At 45.6% G+C, this 21764-nt stretch overlaps 1 protein-coding gene across 1 annotated transcript; it reads left to right on the forward strand.

Moving 5' to 3' along the window:
• Positions 1-309: 309 nt before the first annotated feature.
• Positions 310-21360, forward strand: mxd1 (MAX dimerization protein 1). Its single transcript, XM_080499385.1, has 6 exons — positions 310-899; positions 1472-1571; positions 9932-9961; positions 18257-18371; positions 18550-18709; positions 21056-21360. The coding sequence occupies exons 1-6, from the start codon at positions 833-835 to the stop codon at positions 21250-21252; spliced, it is 669 nt and encodes a 222-aa protein (XP_080355511.1). The 5' UTR covers positions 310-832; the 3' UTR covers positions 21253-21360.
• Positions 21361-21764: the final 404 nt, after the last annotated feature.

Below are 21764 nucleotides of genomic sequence, written 5' to 3' on the forward strand. Positions count from 1 at the left end.
GCTGAAGCAGGTCCCCAGTGGCAGCAAGCCCGACTCCGCAAAGTGATTGACGGACGCAGTAGCCAATAGGAGCCCGAGTTGTTGTATCCAGTAGCCAATCACGTCGCCGCGTGCGGAGGGCTTTGTGGTGAAGTACAGTAGTTTCGCTGCCGTCCAGATCAACAAGCCACTGTTTTGGAAGCAGTTTAACAAACAGACTCTATCTGCAGTTTCCAGCGAGACGTTTTTATCACGCGTTTATCAGCGACAAACCAGCACAAAACCAGCCAGCCACATTAAACCCCCAAACCGAGAAGGTTTGGATGACAATCGTCGGTTGAACTTTAAAGACAGATAGCTCAGTTCTCTATTTTTTTTTTATTCATTTCACACTAGTGTGTGGTAAGTAAGTAAGCTAGCGGCTTTTTTTCCTCCAACAATATACGACAGTTTGTCATCAGCTTTAAGCCGAGTTAGATTATTTTAATTTTTTTTTGCCAAGCACAGGAGAACTCGAATTATTTGTATATGCCAAGCAATCCGTTTTGTTTTTTTTGTCGCCTTGTTTTTCTGTCGAAGATCGTTTAAAGAGGGTTAAAGTGTCTTCACGAGCCAAGCTAACACTTTAACTATTATAATCAAAGTGGTCGATCTTCTTTTTTTTTTTTAAGCTGATTGGTGCTGAATCCACCGACTTTTAACTTTGTGAAACGCTGGTTCGGAGGCGCTGAGCTGAGAGAAAGCAGCCCGCGGGGTGTTGTAGAGGACGGCCCGGTGGCGTTACCTGAACCAGGCTCCTGCACGGTCCCGGAATCCTCCTCGGATTGTTATAATATCTGTGTTATTGTTGAAAATGGCGGCGATCGGAATGGTGCAGATGTTGATCGAAGCAGCTGAGTACCTTGATCGCAGGGAACGAGGTAAAGTGGATTTATGTTTGTGTCTCTGCGTGTTTCTGAAAACAATTGCATCAACACCCGTCTCCTTGGCGTAATTCATGTCATATCAAAGCCATGATCAGTTCTTTTTTTAATGCATGGAAGTGATCCTTGCATGCATTGCATGCATCGGATTTTGCACGACTGTCCATTATAAAAATAATAATATGCGTATTTTGGCACACGGTGTTAAATAAAAACGTGCATTTGCATCCCTAATAATCAAAGGATGCATGCATATGTGTCAGATGTGCGGGGAGACATTGTTTTCGTGCAGGCCCCTCCTTTCCTTCTGTTGTGGTTTGCTATTGGGGTTTATTCCAGTTCAAGATGACATCATTGTCCAGGCTGAGGGGAGAAAACACTGTGTGAAGATGCTGCATTAAATCCACTCATCGCAAATCCACACAAAACACACAACCAATGAATTGGCCATGTAGTCACACTTAGATGTGAGACATTTACATCGTCTGTCCTATATACCCAGCCTGGCTTCTTTTCACTTTGGCCAGTTACTGGGACATGTGACCACTGTGTTGTTTGTTTGCTTGCAGAAGCTGAACACGGCTATGCCTCCATGCCACCCTTCAGCATCAGTCGAGAGAGGGAGAGCCTGAAAAGGAAAAGCAAAAGCAAGAAAAACACAAGTAGCAGGTAATGGTTTTGTGCACCTCAAATCTACACATCTTCATCAATTTCTTTTTTTTTTTTTTGCATCTCCACTTTCCCCCTACAGTGCAACTGTACAGTGCTAATCCATTGTTCTCAGAGGTTGAGGTCATATTAATAGCTATAATGACTTCTTGATTTGAAAAAGAAATGTTGATACAGAAGGCAAAGTGCAAAGTTCCCCTTCCACCTTTAAATTTGAGGAAGAGGAAGGACATTTAATCCGAGCAGTACCTGCATATTTACTTTTACATGAATATTCATAAGTCTTTAGCTTCTCTTTTACGATTTGAAGACATTTCTTCAGAACCAGCCGGGAACATTTGTATTTGAGTGAACTCACAAAATTTCTTCTCGCAACCAAAATGACCTCATATTAAGTGAACCCGGTCATTTTGTTCATGTGCAAAAGATTGTGCTTCAGCGGCGCTCCACCCCGTTTCAGGGCAGTATACCGTTCAGCGTCTGACAGCTACTCTGTCAACCAGGCTGACGTGCTGTACACGTTGTCCATTTAAGGCCTTTGGCACGCAGTGGCTGACTGTCTGCGTTACTGGCTGCTCTGAGAAGTCATGGACATAATGTGATGTGAAGCAGCTGGCTGGCATTTCCTCCTTATTTCCTATATGTGCATAACTAAGAAAATAGCTCAAAGTATTGGCCGTGTGTGTGTGTGTGTGTGAGAGAGTTTTCTCTTCAAGGCGTTATGACTGACAGCAGCAAACATCAGTCTGGATTGAAGTGAACGATCACTTGGTGGGGCTAAATGGGTCAGTCAAGGTGACTGCAGGAGACGGTGGGGGGTGGGGGGGGGGGGGGCAGTCACCTCATTGAACACCGCTGCATTCGGAGCGTGCAACTCCAGATTTCACAAATCAGTCACACGAGGACAGATTTGTGTTGCGTCCCACAGCTGCGATTAGATTGCAGTTTGCAGGGAGACCTGCAGAGTGTGCGTTCCATATTTGTGTAGTGAGGTGGGAACTGTACACAATGTGCACAGGAGGAAGGTCTGTGGAGATACAGGGAGCATAACGTAAAGTCATTCAGGAGTGAAAGACGTCATGAGGCGTGTCCCTCCGTGTCAAAGAGGTGGACTCTTTTGCATTGAAGGAGATTAAAAATCCAGAATTCCAAAAAAACAAATCCTTATTGCAGATTTGGGTTGGTGAAGAAGTAATCTCATTTTTGCCTTGGAGTCCTGCCAGGCGTTCACACCCAGGAGCTACGAGGCAATAGAAATGTGGAGATACAGACGAGTTAGTGAGCTGAACCTCCATCAAGTGTTAAAAGCCCCTCAGGTCCATGTTGGCAGTGCTCCACCAATCGTCCATGTGAATACCAGCACACAGCGTACCAGAGGTGGAGCGTATAGGACGGCCTCTTACCTTAGATGATCTCATGTATATCCAGCTTCATCAGCTGCTGAGTTAAAGTTCCCAAGGCCACGACACACGTACACTGTCCTTAAGTGACTGATCTCACTTTAAACCATGTCTCTCTGTTTCTACTGTCTTTTATCTTGTGACTGTACGAATTTCACAAGACAAGGGAAAACTCCAGCGTTTCCTTCTGAAGGAACTCCTTGTCCTGTGACGTCACGGCTTATCAGAACAGCTGCCGAGCCTTCAGATATGTCCCGAGTGATGTCCCGTACCTAGTGGCTTGTTTAAAGGATATCCTGACATGAACCGGCTGCTGACGTGCTCAACAACGTGATCAGTGTCTAATGCAGAGCACATGTTGCCAAGTATGAAAATCTGTACATAAATAGGTTATAGCCATGTCATAAACTGATGTATATCCAGCTACTGTACATTGTCTGCATATCGAACCTTAATAAAGTTGCGGGAACTAATGCAAAAGGCGAATCCTCACAACAGAAGAGTTGCTACTTGATAATAGTTGATGATAATTAGCATGCGCTCCATAAATATTGCATGAGAATAGATGTCTTAATAAACGCTTTTTGGGCAAGTGAATATATTTGATAACTTTTCTTTGTTTTGTAATAATTGAACAAAATATCCAATGTAGGAAAAGCAAATATCCTGCTACTTGTTAAGATCTGTGTTATTTTGTTGTACTTCAACAACAAATAAACATCCAGGCAGTTAGGCCGTGTTTACACAACGTTTGAAGTGAAAATGCATTTTTGTTTCAGAGAATGTTTGCGTTTACACAGCAACATTTTGAAAACGATGTCTGTTTTTACAGAAATGACATGAACATTGAAAATGATGTCATCAGCGTGGAGCAGGCCTCAAGTTGGTGTTGCTCACTGTTTTTGTAATGAAACCACACTCACGTGTGTGTGTGCAGTGATCAATACAGTATAAACTCCAAAAGATGCAACTGAATCATCTGAACACGTCGCATTTAGCAGTTTTTCTTTAAATAAGCAGTAGAAGTAAATAACTTGATGATTGAAATTGCAATCCTTCGACACAGCTGCATGGAGGAATGGCCACAAGCAAGACAAACACTGAAATACACTGAGGAAATAAAAGCAAAAGAGGTGTATTGCATATTTAATTTACACCGATTATCATGTGATTTCTTGATGACCAGTTATAGATGGCCGCCATCTATAGTATAGGAAGTATTTCTTCAATGACGGGTTCATTATCCGACTAAATGGATGTTGTTATTGTTGATCTGCGGATGATTTCAGACACGTTGGACTGTTGATGCAGTTTGAGAACTTGCCACGGCCTGCATTCACCTCCACCTCGGCAGTCGTGAAAATATTTGGTGTGTGCGTTTGAACAGTAACCATTGGCGTGTGAGTGAGAGGGTGAAGGATCTTGTAAAGTCCATTCACCGTTTCTGAGCATGCACGCCCCGGTGGTTGGTTGAACTGGTCCTGTGTTGATCACATGAAGGCGACAGACGGTGACGGAGGACTTGTGCCATCCTCTCGTGGCGTCGGCGAAGACGGAGGGCGGACGGTGCCGCAGGAACACGCTTCCACTTCACATCTTGTCTTAGCGGGCGTCCATTGCAGGGCGGTTTTTTTCCCACCCCCACTGCTGTGGTGTGGCAGGAGCAGGTTCTCCGTGATAAAACCTTTCAGCGTTCAGCGCTTTTTACTGTTGTCCAGCGAGCAGGTGTGGCTGGGCTGCACTGACTCCCACTTTGACAGCGTTACTCACTTGTTACTACTGGGGCTTCTTATTCAGTGGGCTTCAGTCGGAGAGAAGCCGATTGTCAAATTGACCCAGTTGTTTGTGGCGTCTCTGTTCAGACTGGGAGGGACGTAGGGCAGGCAGGTGATCATGTATGGTGGCGAAGCCGTTCAGCACAGTGTGTAGAACCTCCACTTTCTGTTGTTTCCCTGAAGCAGGGCTGTGTGAGTAGTGGGGGAAGGGATTCACTGCCTTGCTGCTGTGTATGTGTGTCAGTAGTAGTGACTCCCTCCTCCGCCTCCTCCTCCTCCGCCGCCTCGCTCCCCCTCTCGTCGTTTTTCTCCGTTCACTCTCTCTTCTTTCTCCTCACCTCCTCCACCCTTCTGTCTCTCCTGCTCTGCTCTCGCTCTTGGCAGTCAGTGGAGAACACCAGCTCCTCCATTACAGAGATGGCAAAGCCAGTCCCCCACCTCCCTCTCTCTCACACACACACACACACACACACACACACACACACACACACACACACACACACACACACACACACACACACACACACACACACACACACACACACACACACACACACACACACACACACACACACACACACACACACACACACACACACACACACACTTGCTGTGTGACCACAGTGCACTATAGAACTCGCACTTGATCTTGTCATCCATATCATGCTGGCAAATGGCGTTCATAGTCCTGTGTTGTTCTTCTGGCGAGTGAGGCCGGTCTGGGTCAGGCTGGTCTGGGTCAGGCTGGTCTGGGTCAGGCTGGAGGATCCAGGACAGGTGCACTGGTGAATCATTTTGTTTCGAGTCGCTAATCTCGTATGAAATCTTCCACATCAAAGACCTCCAGATCGTTTATTGTCCATTGGTGAAATGTAAAGTAATGTTGCTGGAATGTATATAGGCCAGTAATTCATCTCCCCCGACATTGTCCATGTTGCATGATGTCGTCCTCCACTCAACTGCCCCTTTCAGCCGTCAGAGGACCTGAGGACCAGCTGCCGTATCCAGTTCACTGTTTTCCCGGTGATCTAGTGGCCGTCCACACCATGAAGCCGCTTCACCTGAACCAGCTGTTTCTGGCCTGTCGTCCACACGTGGAGGTGTTTTGAAACATGAAAACAGGTTTTTTTCGAACACGGGTCCCAGATTGGGGAAATGATAAAATGCCGCCTCGTGCCGTCCAACCCCCCAAGGTGTGGACGGCACGAGGCGGCAAAACAATCATCTGTGGAAAAAAGATAACATAGTTGCCCCCCCTCCCCCCCACCACTGTCCGTGATGTCATCAAATAACCACAACAATCAGGGACTACAAGCTACTACATGTGTACTACATGTGTCCTACACGTGTCCTACATGTGTCCAACACGTGTCCTACACGTGTCCTACATGTGTACTACATGTGTCCTACACGTGTCCTACATGTGTCCTACACGTGTCCTACATGTGTCCTACATGTGTACTACATGTGTCCTACACGTGTCCTACATGTGTACTACATGTGTCCTACACGTGTCCTACACATGTCCTACATGTGTACTACATGTGTCCTACACGTGTCCTACATGTGTACTACATGTGTCCTACACGTGTACTACACATGTACTACATGTGTCTTACACGTGTACTATACATGTGTCTTACATGTGTCCTACATGTGTACTACATGTGTACTACATGTGTCCTACACGTGTCCTACATGCGTCCTACATGTGTACTACATGTGTACTACATGTGTCCTACACGTGTACTACACGTGTACTACATGTGTCCTACATGTGTCCTACATGTGTCCTACACGTGTCCTACACGTGTAGGACACATGTAGGACACATGTAGTACACATGTACTACAAGTGTACTACATGTGTCCTACACGTGTACTACATGTGTCCTACATGTGTCCTACATGTGTCCTACACGTGTCCTACACGTGTAGGACACATGTAGTACACTTGTAGTACATGTGTACTACAAGTGTACTACATGTGTCCTACACGTGTACTACACGTGTACTACATGTGTCCTACATGTGTCCTACATGTGTCCTACACGTGTCCTACACGTGTAGGACACATGTAGGACACATGTAGTACACATGTACTACAAGTGTACTACATGTGTCCTACACGTGTACTACATGTGTACTACATGTGTCCTACATGTGTCCTACACGTGTCCTACATGTGTCCTACGTGCCCTGAAGCCTCGTGTTGAGCCGTGTTCATGGTGACGTGTGGACGGAGGTTATTTGGAGAAGGCTGGGGAGAAACAAGCTAGTTTTTCTCGTCGTGTGGATGAGCCCTGACTCGGCGATAAACTTTAGGAGATTTGGAGCTCTGTAACCAGTTTAACCCGGGATTACTGTCGAGTAATTAGCCTTTCATCCAGATTGGAAGTTGTTGAGGTGTAGCGGTTCACCTCCCAGCGGCAACATCCCCAGCTCAAGTCTCCATTTGGGAGTTTGCATGCTTTACACGTGTGGTGTCAAACAGTTTAGTCCAGGGGCCATATTCGGCTCGGTTTCATCTTGATTGGGCTCGACCGGTAAAATAGTGCCATAATAACCTTTTATATTGAAGCTTTTACGTTGTTGTCTGCGGCGGTGCAGAGGATTTGTGATGAAAATGTATATGTTTTCACAACTCTGAACATTTACTTCCAAAAATGACTCCAATCTCAACATAAAGCTAATTTTTAAGAAACCTTCTGGTACTAAATACAGTGAAATACCTAGAATAATCTTTTATGTCATCCTCACAGATATCTCCGCTCAGGTGTCAGTGTTGTGTCGTTTCTGCTGCTCTTCAGAAATCTTATTCAAAGAATCAATGATTTCTTTGAAATGTTTACAATTTGCTTGGTTGTTTTCCCAGATTGGAGCTTCTTGGAAGCCAGTTTTATCCCACAGGCCTTATGTTTGACACCCGCGCTGGATTTGCATTCCGGTTTCCTCCAAACTCCAAAACATGCATTTCAGGTTAATCGTTGAATCCAAATTGCTGGTAGGTGTGACAGTGTCTGAGTGTTTGACCCCGCCGCCGCCCCGCGACTCTGAAGCTGAAAGATGGATGGACTTGAACTCTTGTGTTTTGCTGCAGTTTCACATGAGGTTTCAAGATAGTTTCAGTTGTACTTCTAAATAGATCTTCTTCAAGCTTTGCTGTATCTCTCAAACCTCTGTGCTCGACTGCATGTCACTGCCTTTCCCTGGAGCAGTGACATTGTTTAGATTCTGTTACAGTATTCTACCACAACTGACAGTATTTCAGGTAAAACTATGAAAACATCCTAACTTACCACCAATGAATGGGCATTATGAACGTCATACTGACTTTCGTTGATGTCTGTAAAGCTACAATATAAGCTGACTTATATCAGAAATGACCGACTATTCAGACGGTAACTTCTGGTTGCTGTCTGATTGTTTCATCAGAGCTGTTGGACTTGTGATGTTGAATTACTCCTCCTTACAATGAAACTCAAGCTGCATGGTGAGAAGGTTACTTCCTTGTCTACAGAGAATTATCAATCCGTACAAATCATTTCCTGCTTAATCTCCTGTTTTTGGGGGAATGGCGTTAATCTCAGATGACTATAAGCGAAAGCGGGTTGCAGCTCCACCACCGGACAAACATACACTCATATTCACCACTATGGGGGAAATGTGTGATCTCAAATTAACCTTCAGTTGGACTTTAGTAAGAAACTGGGGTACCCAGAGAAAACGCACGCTCAGGGACAACATGCAAATTCAATTCCGCCCCGACTAGAACTGGAGTTTCTATATGCGAGGTGAAAGAGCCAATGCAGCAGTGTGTGGCCCCGAGGATTAGCCAGAGACGGCTTATTGAACATTACAGGACTTTACAGTAGGTTGTTGAGCCGTTGCAAACCGAAGTTGCCTTGCGTGACAACCAGCCCTGATGAATTTAATGCAAACCTGTCGCTCCATCGGCCTCTCAGTAGAACTTTGTTCATGCAGACTGAGTGCGTTTCCACACGAATCTGGTCTCGACTCCGTATTGCTTTTCATTAGCTTGTTGTTATATGGGCCTGTGCGGTGGAGAGCCAGAGAATTATGGGAGCAGCACAGGAGGTGGGACTTGTTGCAGAGTCTGAAATGTAGCCTGAATAATTGGGATCACTTCCCTGCCGGAGCTGTTATGTCACCGGCGGCTGCCTGTCCTCCACAGGAAGGCAGACTGGCTGCGAGATAGAGAGAACCCAGAGCGACGAGCTGAAACACGATGATACCTCGCCGTTACACACACACACACACACACACACACACACGCCACACCGGTGACACGCGGCGACTCATGAACGTCGGGCCGAGCTGACATGCAGGGTCTATTTCGGGTTTGGAGCCCAGCGGAGGTGGCGGAAAGTTTAGGAATGGAGAGTGGGATCATCTTTTTTGCCCTTTGGCCCGATGTTCTGCTTAACCCTTTTCACACCCGTCAGACCTCACATTTCTTCCAAAAACTGCACTTGACCGCTTTTTTTTTGCATCGTGTGTGTGTGTGTGTGTGTGTGTGTGTGTGTGTGTGTGTGTGTGTGTGTGTGTGTGTGTGTGTGTGTGTGTGTGTGTGTGTGTGTGTGTGTGTGTGTGTGTGTGTGTGTGTGTGTGTGTGTGTGTGTTCACTTGGTTAACACTGCAGTGCAGGAGTCGTGCAGGCCACTCGCTCACCTCCGTCTCTCGTTTTACCTTCGCTGTGTTTCTCCCCCCCCCCCCCCCCCCCCCACCCCCACCCCCACCCCGCTCAGGGCACACTGGATAATCAGGCAATATGAAGGGACGACCCCCGTCTCCTCCTGCCTCCTGTTTCTGGTTACTGTCACTATGTTTACCTCCGGGCCTCTCCGCCACGCGTCCGCGTGCGAGCGTGGTCCTTAAAAAAAAAAAAAAAAAAAAAAGCCTCCACTGTGGAACAGGCTCTGGCCGTCAGAATCCACGGCCCTTTTCTTTGCTTTTTTTTTTTTTTTTTTTTTCCTAGAATCTCATTTTGTCAGCCGCTCCAATTGCTCATCGACTCCCACACAGCCTTTTCTCTGGCGCTCACTCCCCTGCAGCGAGGCTGTGGACTGCAGGGACGGCAACACGGGGAAGGGGGGGGGGGGGACTTCATTTCATTTGTCATGGTGATCTGTTTTTCATATGTGCTTTTTGTTTTGTCTTTGCAGGTCTACGCACAATGAAATGGAAAAGAACAGGTACGTTAATAAAATATCTGTGTGTTTGTGCCACTTTTGTTGTTTTTTTAATGTCTGTCGTTGCGCGCCGCCCCGAGCCAGCCTCCGCCACAACCACTGTGGAAGTGTCGGTAAATTATGGGTTGTCAATGGAAAACACTTACTCATATGGCAATAATTAAATGTGTGAGAGGCTTCTCTTCTGAATTAAAAACTGAAAATAAATACAGAGTCTTGTAGTACACAAAATATCAAGGATGCAACAAAATGTTAAGAGAAAGAAGGAATGGAAGAAGAGCGACTGAAAGTTGAGATGACAGATTTATGTTGCAAATAAAGCACATCATTTAAAATGGACGAATAGAAGATGTCAAAGTCAGAGGAACCTGAAGAGCACCGCAGGAATAATAACTGCCTTTTTGCCCTCCAGGTCTTCTTGTTTAGACGCCTGGTAAAAGATCTGCAAAGTTCTTTGACCCCAGGCTTTATTAGCACTGCACTCTATCTTGCCCAATAAAGATTTATCACTATAGTTCAGCCTTCCAGTAGTTTTTAGCCATGAGTGCTAATCCGGTGAAGCTTTATTTGACTTCATGACTTGGGAAGTAATCAGAGGAGATCCCTCCAGTTTCTCCAAACTGGGTTTCTTAATCATGGGCTGTCCAACAATTTGATATCTTTGACAGGAAGTTGGACATACAACTGTTCGGAATCATGGAGTTACTGTTTGTGGACGACACCATCAAAAGTCTTTTGAAGGAGTGGCCCAGCTTTGAATTGCGGTTCTGAAAGTCGTTAATAGAGGAAGTTATAGCCAAACACATTTCTAAACAGCAGCAGACACGACACGACACAGAGACCCAGATGAGATATCAGTGATGCTGCCATGAAAGGTCGATACCTCGTCGTGACCATGTAAATTAGCATTAGCTTCCAAGCAATGTTTGGAAAATATGTGTAAAGCAACAGTGATATAAAGTTGTTTTGGACATTTCACTGTCATTTGTACCAGAAGGTTTCATTAAAATTGGCTCTATGTTGAGATTGTAGCCATTTTTGGTAGTAATTGTTTGTTTTTTGTGAAAATGCAGACATTTCCATCACACATAGCCTGCGCCAAAACAAAGAAAAGCTTTAAAGTTTAAAGTTAAAGGTTATTATGGCAGTATTTTGCCGGTCCGTCCCACTCAAGATGGAATTGGGCTGCATGTGGCCCCTAAACTAAAATATGTTTGCCACTCTTGTCTTCTTAATCCAAGGACTTGTACCAAACTACTAATTATTTTGCAAATGCACAGCCATGCAAAACATCCTATAGAGATTATTCACAATGCATTTGAAAAAGCAGTGTTCAATCAAACAGTCCAAAAAGCACCAGACCACCGCCGTGCATCGCACAGAAAAAATAGACCAAATAGACAAAACACCACCAAATAGAGAAAACACCACCAAATAGAGAAAACACCACCAAATAGAGAAAACACCACCAAATAGAGAAAACACCACCAAATAGAGAAAACACCACCAAATAGAGAAAACACCACCAAATAGAGAAAACACCACCAAATAGAGAAAACACCACCAAATAGAGAAAACACCACCAAATAGAGAAAACACCACCAAATAGAGATAACGCCACCAAATAGAGATAACGCCACCAAATAGAGAAAACGCCACCAAATAGAGAAAACGCCACCAAATAGAGATAACGCCACCAAATAGAGAAAACACTACCAAATAGAGAAAACACTACCAAATAGAGAAAACACCGCCAAATAGAGAAAACGCCACCAAATAGAGAAAACGCCACCAAATAGAGAAAACACTACCAAATAGAGAAAACACCGCCAAATAGAGAAAACGCCACCAAATAGAGATAACGCCACCAAATAGAGAAAACGCCACCAAATAGAGAAAACACCACCAAATAGAGAAAACACTACCAAATAGAGAAAACACCGCCAAATAGAGAAAACACCACCAAATAGAGAAAACACCACCAAATAGAGAAAACACCACCCAATAGAGAAAACGCCACCAAATAGAGAAAACGCCACCAAATAGAGAAAACGCCGCCAAATAGAGAAAACACCACCAAATAGAGAAAACACCACCAAATAGAGAAAACACCACCAAATAGAGAAAACACCACCAAATAGAGAAAACACCACCAAATAGAGAAAACACCACCAAATAGAGAAAACACCACCAAATAGAGAAAACACTACCAAATAGAGAAAACGCCACCAAATAGAGAAAACGCCACCAAATAGAGAAAACGCCACCAAATAGAGAAAACGCCACCAAATAGAGAAAACGCCACCAAATAGAGAAAACGCCACCAAATAGAGAAAACACCACCAAATAGAGAAAACACCACCAAATAGAGAAAACACCACCAAATAGAGAAAACACCACCAAATAGAGAAAACACCACCAAATAGAGAAAACACCACCAAATAGAGAAAACGCCACCAAATAGAGAAAACGCCACCAAATAGAGAAAACGCCACCAAATAGAGAAAACGCCACCAAATAGAGAAAACGCCACCAAATAGAGAAAACGCCACCAAATAGAGAAAACACCACCAAATAGAGAAAACACCACCAAATAGAGATAACACCACCAAATAGAGAAAACACCACCAAATAGAGATAACACCACCAAATAGAGAAAACACCACCAGATAGAGAAAACACCACCAAATAGAGAAAACACCACCAGATAGAGAAAACACCACCAAATAGAGAAAACACCGCCAAATAGAGAAAACACTACCAAATAGAGAAAACACTACCAAATAGAGATAACACCACCAAATAGAGAAAACACCACCAAATAGAGAAAACACTACCAAATAGAGAAAACACCGCCAAATAGAGAAAACACCACCAAATAGAGAAAACACTGTTATTTGTATTTATTATTAGTATTTGGTAGTGTTTTTTGTATTTGGTAGTGTTTCTTTTATTTGTAAGTATTTTCTCTATATAGTAGTTTGTTGTATTTGGTAGTGTTTTTCTGGAGTTTGTAGTGTTTTGCACTTCCAGGCCACCGTACTCAACTGATGCAAAAGTGTCTAAAACCAGTTGTTCATGTATTTAGCTGATAGGCATAAATAAGATGCAATATGGCCGATGAACTTTCTTGGTCATTGAAAGTGAACACTATTCACTGGTGTTTATGCTTCATATGCATTGAGTTATGACCAGATTTAAACCTTTAATTCATTCATTGGTGGGATGAGCAGACGTATGTTGGGCTCAGTGGTGATTTCAGACGAGACCTGTAACTTCCACGTTGAGCCACATAAGGACTCATCCCTGCGGCACTTTGTGAGTTTGCCTTTCCACATTTGAAAGTGTTCCTGAACTAATCCCCCGTGCAGATTGACGCCGCTACCTCAGGTGGATTTGCATCAGCGTCTTTGTGTGGGAAAGCCACGTCGGCAGAAGGAAGCCGTTTGGACAGACATGAGTGAAACTGATCCTCCGCCCTTCAGACTTGGACTCCAGCTTATGAGCGCAGTGTCTGAAATGACACGGCCAGCTGCTTTCCAGTGAGAGGCAGGCTCACTTCTCCACCGTGGTTCTCTGCTGTCTGGAGGCACAGCCACAAATACCCATGGTTCACCAAACTTCATTGGCAGTGTGGTACTGCGACACGGGCCTCTGACTTCCTGTGGAACCACGTTTCTTCTATGCAGGCAGACAAGATGAGCTTGTTTATACTCCTGGTGTTTTCCTGCAGAGCAAAAACACAAAGCTTATAGTTATTCAGCTTAGCTTCTCCAACGTTATGTCCTTAAGGGGTTGCCACATCAGATCATGAGATGTTGGATATGATTTAGTAAATACAGTTTTTATTTGTGTGCGCTCTTATGTAAGACCTCATCTGGCCCTCGGATGAGCTGATGGAGGTGTTTGAGGTGTGGCTGTCCTCCGGTGCTTCCCTCCTGGTATCGTCAGCCCTGTTTTCACAACAACGTTTTCAAATGACGGCGCAAAACTTTCCTTATGTTTTGTGCTGTCTTTGTATATACTGGTGCTTGGAACCACTGAAATCAACTTTTTAAAAACTGCTTTGACGGTGGAAAGTTTTGAAACAGCTCAGACTCCGTCTTCGTAGAAATGGGGGGGGGGGGGGGGGGAAATAAAAAAAATAAAACCCTGCTACTGTGCATGGACACCATGACCGTAGTCAATGGTTCTTCTGCACGTGCCCAGTGGATAAACAAGAACAATGTTTCCTCCATCATGTCGAGACTCCCAGTCCACATTCTGCTGGACTTGGTAGTTTCATCTTGACAGTCACCGTAATCACAATCCACGAGACCAGGGCTGTCCAACATGCGGCCCGGGGACCAGAAGCGGCCCGCCAGAGGATCTAATCCGGCCGCCATGGGATTTTGTTTTTTTTTAAGTATAAATATGAAAACTGACAGAGGCTGATCTAAAAACACCCGATTGTCAAAAATGACATTGAAAACCGCCCTTGGTCGGAATTTGACCCCCGACATTAATGTACCTGTGGAGGTCACATGACGCAACGCCTTTCACAATAAAACAATGAGCCCAATTTATGTGAAGTCATACTTTAGACACGTAAACTCAAAAAAATGTCCACATGATGACAAATTGTTTTAATCCTGAATAAAAATATGATATCCAGCCACAGGTGACTGAGGGTTTTTAATATGTATATTTCAGATTAGACTGGCAAATTCTTGCAGTTACAAAAGAATCAAAAGAAGGAAAGACTTTGCATTTGTCCATATCTGCAGTTTAACATGTGATGTTTGACGTGTTGGGCCTCCAGAGGTCAGATCAGGTTGATGTGGCCCCTCAACTGAAATCACTTTGACACCCCTGCACTAGAATGTCCGTGTTCTCCCATAGTTACTGTTTATAGCTTATTTTTGTGGTTTCATTACAAAAACAAACCACGGCACCAACTGGTGGCCTGGCACGCTAACTACATCGATTTCAGTGTTTCTGCCGTTGCCGTGTAAACAAACATGGTCTTCGAAACGTTGTGGTGGAAATGCAAAACCTTTGTGAAACACAAACGATGCGTTTTCATTTGTAAACTTGTTGTGCAAACAGGGCCTTGGTGAACCAAGCATGAACACATGACGCCAGGCCTGGCTTGTGTTTGCAGTGTACAGCAGGGTGGGCGTTGTTTTGAGTTGGTTCTGGCATAAAGTGGAAGAAAGAAGTGTGGAAACACAAGTGTGTGAACGGAGCCATTGTGTTTCAGCTGGTCTCCCTCACACTGATGAGCTGTGTCAGATGACTCCGTGCCCTTTGGCTCCTGGGAGGAGCCGACTGTCTTGATCCCCGCTTCCCCAGCTGATAAATCTATACTTTCTTTCGACGACTTCAATCAATCAGATTGCTTTGACTCCAGGTTGCTAAAAGCCAATGAAGTGATGGTATTTGCAAAAAAATTAATTTTTAGGCAAAATACTGTAATTATCAAGTGATGATTTGATTAGAATTTTTTCTTATTTGAATAAAAACTCTAGACCTTTCCAGTTCAGTAGGTCGAGGGAAACATTTTGATGACTTGTCGCTGTGTTCTGGGAACATCGTCCCAACATTTCCTTCCCTCACTTTTCCTACAAATGACAATAGTAGATATCTTATACCGACGCCTAGATCTTTTTTTATCAATTTAAGAATTAACCCACGCAAGTGTGAAATTAGGCCGTAGAAGTGTGGGTTCAGGCCTCGGGCCGATTGCACAAGCCTGCGACTCCACACATACACTTACCTATTGACACACTGAACCAGAAGAACCTGAACCATGTCCGTCAAACCCCATGTGACCCACACTGTTTGAGTCGGCTGCTCTTCGCCAATGTTTAACAAACATCAGCGAGCCCTGCTGATCCCTCATTATGTCAGAACAACACAGCCGAGGACGTTTCCATGTTATGTAACGTCAGTGTGCGCGGCCTTTGGACTCCGTAAGCTGAGAAGCAGGCGTTCGGCTTCAGCTGCTAAATGCCACTTTGCATCCGCGGGGGGGGAGGGGGGGGGGGTGGGTCTTGACTTGCAGTTTGTTTTAAGGGTAAAGGGTGAACACACATTTGTGTGCGTCCGCTGACAAACCGTCGCGCCTCTCGATGGGCCGTATTCTGTAACGCCGGTCCCCCACCACACATTGACGGACACACAACAACAACAACAACAAAACCACTTTACACTCGCTGGGAGGAAGCAGTCGTACATTCATGCACACGCCCACTCGCACACGCAAACGCAAGCTCAGTGACACGTACACACTCCGACGGAGCTGGAGGTGTGTGTTGTGTAACAAGCAGGGTCACAAACACCCACCAGACCTCAGCAGCTGCAATGGCTGCTGGCTGGAGGGTGTGTGTGTGTGTGTGTATGTGTGTGCGTGTGTGTGTGTGTGCGTGCGTGCGTGCGTGCGTGCGTGTGTGCGTGCGTGCGTGCGCGCGCGTGCGTGCGTGCGTGTGTGTGTGCGCGCGTGTGTGTGTGCGTGTGTGTGTGTGCGTGTGTGTGTGTGACGTTAATAATCACTTCTAATGTGAACAAATGTCACAGATGACCTGGGTGGTTGATGGTGAAGGTTTTGCACACAGTTGCTCCATCAACGCTCCATGTAGCAACATCGTGCCGTGGTGTTTGGTTGGTGACTTCCTGAAGCACCTCTGGTTGCTCCATATGACGCCTTCCTTTTTCAAACTGCTCACTCACCATATAGAGGATGAAGTCCATTTTCATCCACAACCACAGGGAGGAAATTAGAATATCCAACATTTTGTTGGTGGGTTGTCTTGCTATCGTGTGAGGCTCCATGGTGTAGCGCACCTTTTCAATCACTGTACAGCTGGATGCTACATGTATATTTTCTACCAATCTGGATTTCTGATCAGATGCATTAACAAAGGAATGACGTGAATTAAAATGCTGTTATGTTTAAAGAAAGAAATGGGAAATGCCGCTATTTTTATATCACGTTTGTCTTCCAAGGATTTTCTCCAGATCTTTGTTGTCTTAAGTTGTGTTTTTCCACCTAGTATCGCCTCTCCTTCTTTATTTTTGGTCGACAACTTGATCGCAGCTACTAGTTAAAAATAAATGAAAGTTCCTTCCAAGCAGCTGGTGGAGTCGTAGCGTAATGTGGGCATTAGTTCTTGTTTTGCTCCGTGGTGACGTGAGCAGGGAGCTCCTAATTCTGCTTTATGACTCGTGTATCTTCATGTTTGCCACACGAAACAGGAACATGCTGAACAAGTTTTGACGGCTTGTGGTCGTTTTGGGGAAAAAAGAAAAATCCCAGCATCAGTTTCTGGTAAAAGGAGTCAGGTGAGGGACTGGAAGAAGTTTGCCAGTGGATCAGTTCTCCCATCTCAGCTGGAAATGGATTTACCGAAGTATCTCATTGATACACATGTGTTGATATATTTCGTTGATGAAGAACATTCCAAACTGTACTTTGAATAAAATGTATATCTCATAATGATAATATCTGGGAGTGAGTGTCTCAGCTTCTATTGTAATTGTTCAAACTTTCCACAAAGCCTCTGGTGAACCAGTGTCGGCTCAAACTGTCTCATTTTAATACATTATGATGGATTTAGGATGTTCTGCTGATTTCCTCCCAAAATGCTTGTCTGTGTTGTCCCAACTTGGAGAAATGTTTAACGGGCAATGAAAAGTGACCAGGACTGCAACTTCTGACTTGTGTTTACTACAGCCAGCCACAGCAGTGGAATCTAATTATATACCTCGGGTCACATGATGTCTGCATCTCAGTGTTGAAAGCTGGCGGATATCAGACGATGGCGGGGAATGTGTGCTCTGCTTTTATCTCGCTTTTGCATCTCAAAGACATGTTTCATTCTAATAAGTCAGTTCTCTGTAGATACTAATGACACGAAGGGAAGGTTGTTCCCCCTTGTGCTTCATTGTCTCTTCTCAGTGCAGAAGCTCATTTTTATATGTTGTACTTCTTTCCGTGGAGTTTACGATCTGGATTGGAGCCTCTTGCAGTCTTGTTTTGGCCTTTACTTTGAAGCCTTTCAGCTTTTTGAAAAGATCAGAATGAAATGTTGTCAAACTGCAAGATAAAAGCCACAACGAAAATGAGGCTAGTCTCGAATGATTTACTGTCAGAAAGAAGATTAGTTTTGTTTAAGGTATCTTCAGGTCAGACAGGACGTCCTCACGCAGGAGCTTCCTGTACCGGACCTGACCGTCACACTTCAGCTGCCATCTGATCAAACCACATGGCGTTTGACAGTTTCCTTCCATCCTTTGTTTCTCCTTTTCTCCCTGCAGACGGGCACATCTACGGCTGTGTTTAGAGCGCTTGAAATCCCTCGTTCCTCTGGGACCGGACGCCAACAGGCACACCACCCTCAGCCTGCTGATGAAGGCCAAAGATCATATCAAGGTGTGTGTGTGTGTGTGTGTGAGACTGTGTGTGCGCAAACACTGTTCACTTACTCAGTGTGAAGACGACAATCTGTTGACCGCTGCCAATGGAAATGTCTCAGATAATCTCAAAGCGAACATGAACGCCCGAACGCATTAGCGGCTCCTGACGTGTGTTTTCCCCTCTCCCGTGGCAGCGGTTGGAGGAGAGCGACAGGAGAGCTCAGCACACCCTGGAGCAGCTACAGCGGGAGCAGAGGCACCTGAGGAGGCGTCTGGAGCAGCTGGGGGTGGAGAGGACCCGTATGGACAGCACCGGCTCCACTCCGTCCTCTGAGAAGTCCGACTCTGACCAGGGTGAGCCGCTGCGACCTCTTCGCTCTTTTCAGTAAAACTCCGCCAATTAAACACGCGTTTATTTTTGGAATGCTTAAAAATTGTTGGCGTTTTCTGAAGCAGTTGATCACCCTGATGTCACATCACGTCAAATGGTCCTAAATAGGCCTTGGATCTGATTGATCTGCTCAGTGTTTCATCACCAGCAGTTGGCTTTTAGCTTCAGTGGGGAACTCTGCTCTGAGCATCTCAACACACCTGCTCCACCTACTGCAGCATGGAGCCCAGCCGCCCTCGCACAAACGGTTATTCCTGGATCTCCGGATCAGCAGCAGTAGTTCAGTGTGGGGTTTTTTTTTTTAGATTCCTTGAAACAAGCAGATAAAGCAGTGGATGGATTTAATGCGGTGCCACAGTGATGGAGCGCAGTGGATTACCACCCACACCAGCTTCTGCAGCCTTCGTCCTCCCAGACTGTGACATGGAGGAAAACCTGTTCAGTGTTAGAGTCTGTAGCTGTGGACATCTGAGATGCTGCACTGTGGAAGCCCCACACTCTTTTTGATAGTTTTTTATTGAAATACTTTAAAAAAAAAAAGTGTTGCTGAATCATATACAGTGGTTTTTCTTTTGTTTTTAATAATTAAAAAGTGATTGTTAAGTCGGTGTCTGGAATCAATTAGTGACTTTAGCAACTTTATCCAGAAGACGACTGGTTATGTTTTATGGAGCTCAAATCTCCTCTGTCCTCTAAACGCACCACAGCTCCTTTCCTCTGCTGGGACCAGCAGTAGCTTCACTGCTAACCTCTGATGGAAGCTGGACCTGCTATTGGGTTAAAATGTAGAGTGACAGGATCATCAGCCAATCAGAGGTTGATGTGTTATTGACGGACCGCCTCAGGGCCAGCAGAGTTTCTAGTGCTGGTCTTTGCGTCGTCATTGAAATGAGCTTGACTGATTGGTCCATGGGCAGGTGGTGATGACCGTTATTATCTGCTACTCTGGAGTGATGGAGGCTAATTTAACAGTAAGATGGATGATACGATAGAGGACCTGCTTCAGGACCTTTTTCAAGGCACTTGTTTGCAATAGCAGTAGTTTTCACAGCCTCATAGAGCGATTCATCAAAAATGATCGTAGGATGGATTTAATCTGCAAGTGATGGTGAGTGATAGTTTTTTATTTTTTATTTTTTTTATTTCTCTGGATTAAATCGACGCTGCTGTTGACATTTGATGCTGTTTCTGATTGTAAAGTGGTGTTTCCCATACAATTGTGGCGGCCCACCACAATTGACTTATATCAGGTTTTGGTTGGACCAACAATATCCTCCGTTCATTCATCTCCACTTAGCGCTCTTTCTCCGTTATTGTCATTCACACAGACAGACGAGCACACATGCATGACAGTAGTGCCCGAGACTCTCATGGTCCGAACCCCTCCTCTGACGCTATGGCACCCCCGTCTCCATGCAGACCTGTGCGAAACACTGGAAGATGATGTGATGGCGAAGCTGCACTGTGGTGTCTTGATGTGCTGTGGTTGTTGATCAGCTGTCATGTTGATATTGACAAAGTACTGATGCATGATAGTGGCCTTACATTGGATGTGGATTTTAATGTAGGACATAATGTACGGCTGTTGCATTGGCTGTATCGACAACGGCAACAATACCTTTTTTTGGGGGGGGGGGGGGATTTTGTTACTGCTGGCCCTGACTGAAACACCACTGCACAGTACTCCTCCTGGGAAGAGTTTTTTAAAACGTGGGGTGGTGATCAGGAAGCAGCTACGTGGGCAAGATGTTTTTGGTTTGAACAGGCAGCCATGGAAACAGCAGGCAAAGCTAACGAAGGATTCCTCCTTCTGTGCAAGGAAGAGTTCTGAGGAGACTGGAGACCAGCAAGAGCCCATGAATTTTTCAGATTGGACCACATGAAAAACTGGGATTAGTATGGGAGGCTGATCCATAAATCCTGCTCATTTCTGCTCAATGTGAATACAGGAGTTATTAAAAAGCAGCATGGTACTCGGTTTTCATAGGAATACGTCAAGCAAGAATCCAGTTCAGCAATGTTGCAGTGTTTAGCCTGCGCGACCAGGAAATATTCCGAATATTTCCCCTTGTTGTAAAAATTGGTTGTTTCATTTTTGGCCCAATATGGTAAATACATCAGATTTGGTGTTATTCACACATGCATATGCGGCTTTTAGAAATTCATGCTGCTGACCACACAGGTGCGGGAACAGAGGAAGCAACGGTGCCCTGCCTTGTTTCATCAGATGTGGTCATTTGAGCCTTTGAGCAACCTTTAGAGAAACAGAGCGGCCCGTGTTGACACTGTGGTCTTTGTTGTCCCAACAGAGGACCTGGATGTGGACGTGGAGGGGACGGACTACCTGCTGGGTGACCTGGAGTGGAGCACCAGCAGCGTGAGCGACTCGGGGGACGAGCGGGGCAGCCTGCGCAGCAGCTGTAGCGACGAGGGCTACTCCAGCGCCAGCCTGCAGCGCCTGCAGGACACTCAGGAGATGGTGAAGCAGCTGGGCTGCAGCCTATAAACAGCACTGACCACTGACCCAACACCCACTCCTCCGCCCTCCAGCCAATCCCCCCCCCCCCCCCCCCCCCCGGTCGCCTCACCACTACTTGGTTTTCGCTCAGACCCCTCCCGCTGCCCTCCCTCACAGGGACTGACCAGATCGGAGCCCCCCCCCCCCCCCCCTCCCCCCCTTCTTCTGCAGACTCGCCCGCCCGCATGGTGACTCTGAGACACCCGACCACATCCAGCCCGTCATCAGCGGTCAGTGTTTAAGGTGTTACCTGCTCTGCTCTGCAACAATCAAACGAGTGGGATTTTAACCCCCCCCCCCCCCCCCAACCCACTACCCCCCTCCGTCCATTCGTCAGACACACAACTTTCAGCCAGAGAATGTTACCACACAATGTCCCACTGCCTCTTTTTCTATGCCTCAAGAGCCATGGGAAGCACTTATGAGATTTCACCCTGAAAGACACACACGCACACACACACACACACACACGCGCACACACACACACACACACACACACC

Source organism: Blennius ocellaris (assembly GCF_963422515.1).
Source record: "Blennius ocellaris genome assembly, chromosome: 7".
Lineage (NCBI taxonomy): Eukaryota > Metazoa > Chordata > Actinopteri > Blenniiformes > Blenniidae > Blennius > Blennius ocellaris.